At 29.7% G+C, this 11,979-nt stretch overlaps 1 protein-coding gene and 1 non-coding gene across 2 annotated transcripts; both read right to left on the bottom strand.

Annotated features, from left to right (window-relative positions):
* Positions 1–2,063: 2,063 nt before the first annotated feature.
* LOC113872462 (probable plastid-lipid-associated protein 13, chloroplastic) lies at positions 2,064–8,319 on the bottom strand. The gene is made up of 7 exons (XM_027510034.1): positions 8,022–8,319; positions 7,040–7,161; positions 6,881–6,964; positions 6,607–6,703; positions 4,076–4,292; positions 3,589–3,641; positions 2,064–2,472 (listed from the first exon to the last, which is right to left on the bottom strand). Exons 1-7 carry the CDS (start codon positions 8,262–8,264, stop codon positions 2,377–2,379), a joined length of 912 nt encoding a protein of 303 aa, XP_027365835.1. The 5' UTR covers positions 8,265–8,319; the 3' UTR covers positions 2,064–2,376.
* A 2,044-nt stretch (positions 8,320–10,363) lies between these two features.
* Positions 10,364–10,436, bottom strand: TRNAA-UGC. The gene has a single exon. It is a non-coding gene; the product is annotated as a tRNA-Ala (tRNA).
* Positions 10,437–11,979: the final 1,543 nt, after the last annotated feature.

Genomic DNA, 11,979 nt, shown 5'->3' with positions numbered 1-11,979 from the left:
TTTGTAGAAAAGACTAAAGTCTAAATTGATTGCTGAAACCAGTGTTATATTCTTTAGCGAATTTTAAGGAGTGTTTCCAAAACATTTCTTAAGCACGACCAAAATAAACAATTTTTTTACGTTAAATATTTCTTAAGGATTTAGAAAAAAGAAAATGATACATTTAAATTTATTCTCATTAAATACTTCCAATCTCTTAATTAGTATAAGCTTTACGTTATCTAGCTATACTTGTATTTTTAAATGTTGCATCGATTGAGAACTCTTGAGAGTTGGTTGAGACTTGACTTGAACTTAAGGGCAACTTGTATGGTTCAAAGGTAAATGATGAGACAGATCATTAAGAAGACATAACAATTTATTTAATTTTTGTCAAACGTGGTGTCACTATTTCAAATATGTTCACATTGAACAAAATATGAATGCAGAATGGCTCTCCCTCTACCCCATTAAACTATGAAGTGGTAGAACAACTTGTCACCTAGTGACAGGGAACTTAATATTAGCATAACACATTAATAGAATTGATTTGGTTTGGTTTAAAGTGTATGTTATTGGAAAACATTTTAAAAAATCTCTAAACATAAACCTAACACAAAAGTTATAATTATTAACTATAAAATAAGCATAATTAGATGCATTCTAACGTAAAATTAAACTCGTTAAAAGTTTTTTGATGAAATAGATTAAAATTGATTTTGATGAAATTGTTGGGTTGATGGAGTATTTAAGTAGGAAGCCTTACAATGAATAGGATATCACAATACAATTCTAAAATCTTAAGGCAAAGGATACATAGATACATCTCTTTGTAAACTCTCAACTTAGTCATATCTCATTCCATATAGGACTCAATTTACACTTAATTCTAACAGAAATTAATTGAGTTGTTGAATATAATTAAGAAATGTACATAAATTAATCTTGTCTATTTATTTTTTTATTGAAACGTGTATTTTTTTGGTTAGAAAGTACAAGAATTGATTTTTCAACCTGCATACAAACAAACCTGAAGAGCACAGTTCCATCTACGCCTATCCTGGAGCATGTTCATATTGCCAATACACACCCAGTATTTAATATTTTATGACATTTATTTATGGCATATGTGAAACCTACAATAAAGAAATTTCTTAACCATCGAATATGTAGATTAGCTAGCAAATGATGTTCTAACTTAACTAGAGATTTCGAATTCTCAAGTTTTCTGAGTGCAAAACTACATTAAAATTTGACAGGAAAAGTTTTGCAATCTTTAATTGTCTTGCTTGAACTATAGAAAGGGAAAAGAAATTATGTATCTTTATCAGAACTATACAAAAATTATTTATTTAAATAAAATTGGTAGATATGCTCTTAATTCGAATTCGAATATGGTGAGCCAAATTCAAAAGAAAAAATCATAAGAATATCATACATATTGTTTCAACCATTATTACCGTGTCTGCATGAATGATTTTTCTACTGCCTATTCGATTTTTCAACTTACAACGTAACCTTCTCACCTTCTTTTCTTCTAAAGAGGGATAGAGGGAGTGACGGTCTTGTTTGGAAGTCAAATTGGCATCGTATGGAAGATTTGAAATTGATAATATTTTTTGTACCCACTTCTTTGGGGGGAAAAACTCTGATTTTTTTTTCCAAAAATAAATAGTCTTTGCTTTCACACATTTTCACATCTTAGTACGTGACTGAAGACCACAAGAAACATACATGAGTACTTGACTTTTACCTCCACTAATGTTCTGGTCTCAGATTTTTTTATAACTACAAAACTGTTGCATTGCATATCCCCTAGGAATTGGTTCCTTTTAGATTTGTATACCATTCATTGTTGATTCAGATGAGCATTTCATACGGCAGACATATCTAGTGCAGCTCATGATATATTTAAATAAAGTTAAACCAAATAAATGTCAATTCAAAATTGTAAAAAAAAAATAAATTGGGGACCAAAAATTTTATAATTCTGTTTCTATAAACATTGCCATTGACACAATTGGTTGTCAGCAAGAAAAAGTTTAAAACCAAAACAAAAATAAAGGCCAAAGAATTTCTGTATGGATCACAAACACATTTATTAGTTTTTATTTCACTATTGGTTGTTGTATGAGTAACATTACTCAATTTTTACATTAAAGAACCACTTTGTTGGGAAACTAAGAATCAAATACAAGGTTTTGTAAGATGTCGTTTCAGCTTCAAACCGACATTTCTATATTCACATTCTACCCTGTGTTGAACCAAAAGGAGTTTTCAGTGAGAAAGAAAAAGAAGCTGTCCACGGGCACCAAAGAGCTTTTGAGGTGAAAAGGAATTTGACTCATCACCATGAGTGAGGAGGAACAAAATTTCACTTCCCATTTATACAATTCCTTAGCTTTCATACTCTGGACTTGAATCTCCCAAGGAAGATGGTGCTGCTTCCAGCCTCGTTAAAACTTCAGGCATCCCAGCTGTGTTCCTTATTATCTGCATCAAAACCACCATAGACATTTAGATATAACCGCAAATTTGATTTAATTATAGCTAAAAATGGCATTACATACTTTACATTATCCTGCCAGGTAAAGTCAGCTGCATAGATTATATGATGCCAATGGACTCACTCAAAACCAAACATCCAAAGAAATTATTTATCATGAAATCCGATTAAACTAAAAATAACAAAGAAAGGAAATACTGATTTACATCCGTTCCTATTGCTATAATTTAGAAACATCCATCCAAATATAAAATTAAGAAGCATCAACATGAATTATCTATGTTCACAAGTTTAGTAAGTGACAGTACATATATGAAGCAGCAAAAACTAATGCAAATAATATATCATTTGATAATGATATAGGTCCAGTTTAAGAAGATTACTTGAGAACTCATTATAAGATAAGAAAATCATAATAAAAGATAAATATCATTTTTCTCGTAAGTTAGAAACAATTTATCTCCTCAAATTATCAAAAAATTAAATGAGAAAGTTTCTATATATAAAAAAAAAAAAGCATAAGTTGATTTTAACTTATGAAAGAAATTTGATTCATTTTATTGCTTAATTTTTTACTCCTAAAAGTACTTGTTGAGAAGTTTATCCAAATTAGACCATAATCACATATTATTCAGGCAATCAGGCCTTCCCTTCAAGGCTGAACACCCGCTGAGCTGCATTTGAATCTCAGCTTTAATCATCCAAAAAGTTTTAAGTGAGGAAAAGTAACCCTACCAGATTGTGAAGATGATACAATAGATGTCAGAAGCTCCTCAAGTGGCATCGAACAATTTAGTAAGACTATGAGTAAGAACGAATTACTTTCTCCTTTTTTCTGGTGATTTAGGATTATTACTTTTCATGCAAAAGGATACGGCACACTGGAAACCATTGTCATAACCCAGTATGACCATAGGTTTAAAAATATTTCTTATTCTTTACCACATTATAAGAATATATGTCACTACATTCCAATTGGAAAATACAAGTGATACTAAATAGAATAATTAGTTAGAGAGTAAGTTAGCTGGATGTCATCTACAAGTGTACACATGTATCAAACTTATCTAAAATCAACTCATGTGAGTATATTCAAAACTTACAAGTATTTCCTCATCAAGATAAGAAATCATGAAGAGTCTTTGAAAGCTGCCACCTACATTACACAACATAAAGGTTAATGTGGTTTTCACAATGGAATTTACATAAGAGCAGATTGAATATACATTTTTCCACACACATTAATAACTTAATTGCATAATTTCTGGTATATCCTATCTTTCTTGCATATATATTTTGTGACAGTGAACAGATAAGACATTTATCATTACTGCTAAATGTCAAGCAATAGCTGCAGAAAAACGGATTAAGTGGCATAACTCGATGTTTAATATCTGTAATTATAGAAACATACATAAACTTCAGGTATTTCCCAACCTATTGCTTCTACAGATTCCAGGTTCAGTGTATACCACTAGCAGTGCACAGTGAAATGAAACCAAGCTTCAACAGATTGTGTATATCTAGCAGAACACCTATGTCAGAGGACTTGTTCAGTCAGAGGAGTGTATAAAAATTGGGGTTGCTTACTTAGAGGAACTTTCAGCCCACTGGCAACAGGATCACGTATAGGGGCAGGAAGTTGTTGTAAAGCATTATTCGCCTGCCCAAGTGCACCTTTAAGCTGTTCTGGTACTCTCTCTTCAATAATTGTTGGCGACACAAGAACCCCTTCAACATACTCCTCTTTCATTCTAAGTGGCCCCTCCACGGATAACTTGGTTGAGAGAATAACTTTGCTTTCTATCTACATTTGATCACAAAGAAAACAGTCAATTAAACTAATGGAAGGAATTAAGCATGACCATTTCTCCAATTTCCTCATTGTTCTCACTCTTTACTAGTTTCCCACTTCCAATAAACAAACAAATTTATCATCTAAATTTTTATGGACAGACCTTTACTCCATGCCCCCACTCTCTTAAGTATAAAAACTGCAATAAAATGCATCAAATCCAATCATATTTTTTTTTCCAAATCAATTGCTGCTCGGCTCGCATCAGTTATGGATCTCTTGGCAATATGTCATTAGAGAAATGATAGAAAACATCACAAAGAAGCTGTGGTTGAGAGATACATATGCAAATGACCTCTAAACCAGTGATTTTCACTTAAGTGATTGTTTCAGGAATTTTCGAGAGACATCACTGTGGTTTTCAGGGAGGTGTAATGTTTCCTTCACCATCTTACATAAGGTACCATTATTATGTCCCTTTTGCTGCTGAAACATAGTATTTCCTAGCCATATCTATTATAGTCAATGTGGGGCTTTAACATAACCCCCTCACGCATTTAAGCACTGAAAAATTTTGTGGGGCCAGATTTTTTATTTTTTTTTTAGTTTAGGCTTTAAACTTAACTCAACCTCAAAAGTTAGGTTATACGGTGAAAATTGTTTTAGCCTTTATAAGTTTTTATTTAGCTATATCTATAGTCAATGTGAAACTTCAACAATTACCATGCCACTATCACACAGGGGCAGACCTACATTAGCTCCAAATGTGAACCCCCAATTTTTAGATTTTCTTTATTTGACATGCAACCTTTTTATATGTAAGACAAAAAGCTTTATCAAAAGATTCAAAACTTAATTTTACAATCTCATTTGACACATCTTCCACTACATGTAGGCTATTCCTTTTATAGGAAAAAAGCTTACAATACAATAATAAAATAAAGAAACTTATGTCAAGAGAAAAACTTAAGCAAGCATTATAGTACTCAAATTTTTACTTCAAATAGTAATTTTTTAGTTCAAATCACATGAGAATATAATTTTTTTACATATACATGTACTGTAGTATGGTTTGAAGGCTTTTTTTAGTTGCCAAGACTGTAGTGGTCAAATCATGTAGGATAATGCAGCTATTTCCACACCTAACCGCCCCCCCCCTCAAAAAAATCCCTGGCCAAACTCACCCCATTTTTGCCCGACCCACTCTCTTTCTGGCCAAGCTCACCTCCTAATCTGTTTTTCAGTTCAAAAAACAGAGTGGAGACAACAGGATCTTTCTTAATTGCTGCAACTCAGCTACAAAAGATACGAGATAACTTTGTTTTCCTGTGGTCTAGTGTGTTTTTCACACTTCTTAGTTCCTCACGCTCCATTAATTTTTCTATCACACGCCTTTGTTTTTTCCTGTAAATTCCATCATCTTTCTATTTTTCCTTTTACGTAATTCCTATGTTCTCATTTCTCAGATTGTTAATTTATTAGCTTAAATTAGTGATCATACAAGTTAGAATATGAATTTTGATGATTAAATATGATATCTCTGTATGTTTTGATAATTTTTTATTCTTAAGCATTTAGATGTGTAGAGTATAAATTATAAATTATATATCTTGTATCTATAATTTTCTGTAATTTGCCACTATAACAGTTTTGATGATAGCCGCACTGTGCCTCTAAATGATATTAATAGCAGTGGTACATATTAACCGGCTACTGTTTATCCACAAGCATCAGTAGATGAAATGCATGATTGTTATCACCAGGTTGCATAATTAGACAACCACGCTAAGTTATAGAAAAATTTGATTTCACTGCCCAAAATAAAGAAGTAATCTAAATTGGCAAATCTCATGCAAAAAAATATACTTAAACCCATTTAAATGGAATGACAGAAGTAATCCCCATGAAAATCAGCATTAGAGATGTAATAAAATCATCCATGCATCTTCACCAACAATTTAAACCTTTAGGACAGTTGCTTCATAACATAGTATAAGAGCCCCTCTCACCAAGTGGTCTAGAGTTCAATCCTTGCTCTACATTTTTCTAATAAAAGTTAAATTTCAGCATAGGTATATGGGCCTATGTATCGTCCACACTTCATGCCCAATGGTATCTTATGTGAGGGAGCATGTTAGGAATGTAATATAAAACCACTCATGTGTCTACACTCTTCACCTAGCAGCTTAGATAGTTGGTTCTAACAATTCAAAAGGACGAAAGGCTTAAATTAAATACACAAATTACAAAAGAAACTTGCAATGCTTCATGAAAGCTAAATTCAGATTTGTATATGCTTCAGAAAATTGCAGACTCAGAAATATACCGAGTTTAATAATCTCATGTTTGCAGTAATCTTTGCATTCCCATCCTTAATAAAGGCATCCATTTTTGACAAATTAGCCAAACTTGAAGGAAAGATTCTGCATATATATAAAGCACACAAGAATATTGTTACTCACCAATGAGATCAATCCAAATTTAATTGCAGATGTACAAAGACTTTAAGTTCCTAAATTCAAAGTAAAAAATCTGAAGTCCTAAGAGAAAACTCAAGGAATGACGAGATAGAAGCATATCTTCAAAGAGTGAGAACTCACTCAAATATAAACCTAGCAGCAAATAAACCAGGACTTCCAGAACCAAACCACTCAAAGTTCCATCGCCCTTCCAGGAAGGGTGACCTGTAGCATTAAAAGGCATTAACAATTTAACATCACATACAGAAGCATAAAACATGGATGTTCTCAGTCACTTACGTTGTGGGGCGAGGTGATGGATTCAGCCTCTCAAGACCAGTTATCCTTTCATTCACATCAATCTTTTGCCATTCAGTAGTCTTCCCAGAGACCAAGGCCTCAAAACCACCTGCATCTTTAAACTGAAAGGATTTCACCAGAGTAAGAACATTTGAGTCCAAACTAGATAATCTTCAAAAACAATATTAGAAAACCACTCCTTTTGGTATTTAAGGAAATCCTATGATCATTTCATTGCCTGATTTCTTTTTCTTTCAAGGAGGGAAGGGAACAGGTTCATCACTCATCAGCAGATACAGCCCACTGAACCTATTTTTGCTACCTCTTTGGACACGAACATCAAGTATCAAACAGCAAAATAAGAAGGAAAAACAAAAATCCACTAGTCCACATTAGAAAAGCACCAAAACACTCCCCTTTTCTCGCACAAGTAATTGCCAAACAAATATAAACTACAAAAGCAATTTTTTGGGAATCAAAATGAGATGAATGAATATAGTCATCAAACCTAAGCCCAAATCCCAACAAACATTTTAAATTTAGACTTGAGCCTACCTCAACCCAAAAAGCTAGTTCCTAAGGTCAGAATTACATTAACCTTTATAAGCTATACTTTTGCCATATCTATAATCGATTGGAATCTCAACAGACATGAATCACGATGCATTATATATATCTACCCAGTATCCACATACTGGTAATCTTAGCACATGTCTAGTTTAAAGTTGCATACAAGTGATTTCGAACTGTTAGAATGTATTTGAGATATACACCAAAATTAATCTGAACCTATTTTCACTAAAACATTTATTTTTCATTAAAAAGTATGAGAATTTATTTTATAAGAAGGTCTTAAACCCTCACCCATCCCTTCTAGTGACTGAAGGTTTTTATACAGAGGAAGCATACCCATTAGCTAAAATCACAGCAAGTTTGCTTCTTTATGAACAAAAGGAGAAAAGGAAAAGGGTAAGAAGCATACGGCGAGAAGAAGCGATTCTTTGGCAGAAAGGCGTTCCATTTCCTTGGCGTACGCAGCAGGAGCACCCTGAACGGTTTGTTGAACCATGGCTTTGCACACGCGGAGACATCTTGATTTTCGGGTGAGTGGTGAATATGAAGATGAAAGAGAAGAGGGTTTGGAAGAAGAAGAAGGGATGCAAGTGGCAATTGCAGAGATAGAGGCATGAGAAGCAGAAGCAGAAGCAGCCATTGCCATTGCCATTGTATGAATGAGTGAATGAATGGAAGGAAGTGGTTCAATTTTGTCATGACTCGTTGAAAAATTAAGAAACCAGAGCAGTGAGCTGGGGAGATTGTTATTTTTTATTTTTATTTTTACTTTTCACTTTTAATTTCACCTTCTTTTGTCCTAATCCTCACCTGACTTAGAAGCCAGTGTCGTTTTTATGTTCTCATAAGTTCAGTCATATGGATTAATATGTTTAGTTGAACTTAATTATATTTTTAATTTCCTTGAATTCTTAATCCATTTACTTTAAAGTATGTGTAGTTTTAATTTTTATATTTTTAAAATAAAAATTATTTTATTTAAAAATAAAATAAATTTAGAGTGTGTTTGATAACGCAAAATTTACAACTTATTATAAATTTATACAATTTTTTTTTATCAATAAGTTAGCAAATAAGTATTTAAAAAACAAAAAAAAATTATAACTTGTAAAAGTTAGTTTATTAAAACATATTCTAAATAATATTTAATTTATTAGAAACTAGCTTCTAAAAAGTTGCTTTTATCTCTAACTCTTTAAACAATTTATGCTTATACAAAATAGCATCAACATTACTTTTCAAAAAACAATAATAACATTAACATTTATTTTTAGTTATTTAACTTGTTTCATCTAGTTATACAGCTAATTATACTCAATGATTTTAATTTAATCAATAAGTTTTAAGTTAGTCTTACCAAATATAATATTTATATTTTTATTATTTTTTTACTTAAACCCTTGATTTAATATTTTTTATCTAAATATTTAGAAAATTATAATGAAATTAAATATAAAGAAATAAAAATTAGTAAATTTTGAATATTTCATAAAATGTGAAATTGAGATTTCAAGAAAAAGTTAATTATTTAATTTCAGGAAAAATATATGTAGGGTAAACTAATTAATAATTATAAAATGGTATATAAGAATATATTTAATTATTAGACTACAACTTTATATTTCGTAATTGTACATTCTTAAATTATTATAAATATATTTTAATTATATTTTTCCCCTAATATAATTTGTGTGATTTTAAATTTTTTTATTTTAAATTATGTAATTTTAGGCCTATATTTTTATAAATGTAACAATTTATTCCACCTGTTACATCTTCATCTAAAATTTAATAGAATATAAAATATCAATAACAGTGTATGCATTATTTAAGTTTAATTGCATTATAATTGTGTAGAGAGGTTGCATGTGTTACACGATATTCTATCTCCTTTTGTTTACTTCGATTGGAGTTTCAATTAGGTGCTCAATTACTTGTTGGCTCGTATTAAGCCCATTTGACAAAGTGTTAAATTATGGATCACAATATAAAGAATAAAACAGTTACATTTAAAATTAAAAATAGGGAACACACTTACACAATAACACAATTGAAAGTAAGGGGACTAAAACAGTGCAAATCACATATTTTAAAGACTTAAAATTCTTTTAAGGCATATAATTTTTCAGATTTTATTTTATTTAAAATTATTGATTTTCTTAAAAATTAGGATAATATTTTAAATTTTTTATTCTATATAAAAATTGTTATGAAACAAAATAAGATTATATAAATGAGTTTATATGATTATTTGAACAGTTTTATATTATAAAAAAAGGAAATTGGATAAATTCTTAAAATAATTTTTTAAGAATGAACTATTATTTTTCGAAGCAAAGGATGTTACAATATTCATTTATTGTTATTTATGAATTATCTTAAAAAATATGTTAAAATGTAATTAAGACTTATAATATTTTTAAATAATATTTCTATAAAAAATAAATTATTTTTTTATATTTAAAATATTTTAGATCTATAAAGAAAGGATTGCGGAAAAAATATTAGAAAAAAAATCCCATTATTTAGAAGCTAAAAAATATAAACACGCACTACTTAAAATGGATCAGGATCTTCTCAATTGTAAAGAAAAAAAAAATTAAGAGAGAGTACAATTTGGCCATTGATTATTTTAATCGAATAGCATTTAAAATGGATAATTTAGTAATTTCAGTTGTTAAAAAGGTTGATTTAATGTAAGGCTGAGGCAATGGGTGGGATTGGGTTTCAAAATTCCAAAATCAAAGAAATTGGAGATGCGGGGTATCGAACCCCGTACCTCTCGCATGCAAAGCGAGCGCTCTACCGTTTGAGCTACATCCCCTTGACATAAAGGGCTTCCTTAACACCCTATATCTTGTTTTAAAATATTTGATTTTTAAATGATAAATGATTATCAGTAATAAATTATAATTAAGAATCAGGGATAAAAAAAGACCATGGGCTTCTACGGCTTCTTAATTAGCATGCTGCAATATTTACTAAAAAACAAGTCAATTTTTACTTCTTTATTACAATTATGTGTTAAGTTTTTAGTAAATGATTTAGGATTATAAGTTCACTCCTTTTGAGTTGTGTGACTTACATTGTTTGATACTTTCATAATTTTAATGTTAGTCATTGCACGTTAAATTAAAGTCATTATTAATTTTTTATATAATATTTAATATTTTTACTTTTTTTTAATACAATTGGCTGTTTTTCAATTTTTTTAGATTTTAAGAGAAATTTTATTTTCAGAGTCATCTTTTCAATGAATTATTTTATTTTATTTTTTGAAAAAATTATAATATAAGATAATATTTATAGTATATAATTAGTAATTTATTTAATAAAAAGTTTAATGATATTTTAAGTTTGTATGAAAAAACTTCTTTTGACAAATTTTTTGGCGAGTGAGTGTATACTTTGCAAAAACAATTCTGTTGTATTTAAATAGATTGAAGACAATTGATATTTGAAATTGATATATACAAAGAGTGTTATCAAAGAGTTTTGTCCAATTTAAAGTATGTTATCTCTCAAATTTTAGCTTTCTTGTCTCACAATCACCACTGTTAAAATAGGTTTCTAAGACATTTTTGCTTTTTTTTTTTTTATTGTCTCAATCTCTGAAAACTTCTTTGCCACCAAGAGAAAAGCCTAAAAATTTAAAGGCATGTCTTTTTTATTTGATTTATGGAAAGTTTTGATGTTGTGAAAATGATACACAATGGCTCCAACCAACATGCAAGAATGAGAGAACAAAATACTATATAAATTACATGTTTAGCTTACATTTTTTTTTTACCTTCTTTATTGGTGGTTGGGTTTGCCTATTTAATGTGTGATATATTTATCTTTTATTTGAAGTATAAGATGCAAGTGTGTTGTTAATAATTGTAGTTACAGTGACAATACATTTGACTGAATTTAAGAGGTTCTACCAATCTCAAATTTTAGATAAAATGAAGATTGAGACGAAAAAATAATTAGTTGTGTGAAAAAAAATTATTAAAAAAACTTAAGAGATTGAAATTTATTTTGATGGAAGAAGGAGGGAAAGATAGATAAAAATACAACAGTGACTAATCATTTTCATTTTGAGATGTATCTTTTTTTTTTTTTTCTTGCCTTGATGATTTTTATTCATTGCATTCACAGTAGTAGTACTACTACTGTGACAGTACAAACAATAAAACAATTTAAAATATATGCTACAATGTGGGAGGAAGCTAAAAAGATTTTATTTTTATTCATTTTATTTATATTTAAAAAATGTTAAACTTAATTAATAATAAACAACTAATAAAAGTAATATTTTAGTAAAAAAAATAAGTATTTGCTGTACTTTAATACAATAAATATATATTTTTTTATAATTTTTG

Source organism: Abrus precatorius, unplaced genomic scaffold (genome assembly GCF_003935025.1).
Source record: "Abrus precatorius isolate BTA unplaced genomic scaffold, Abrus_2018 Scaffold7, whole genome shotgun sequence".
Lineage (NCBI taxonomy): Eukaryota > Viridiplantae > Streptophyta > Magnoliopsida > Fabales > Fabaceae > Abrus > Abrus precatorius.
This window is presented reverse-complemented; position numbering and strand designations above follow the sequence as displayed.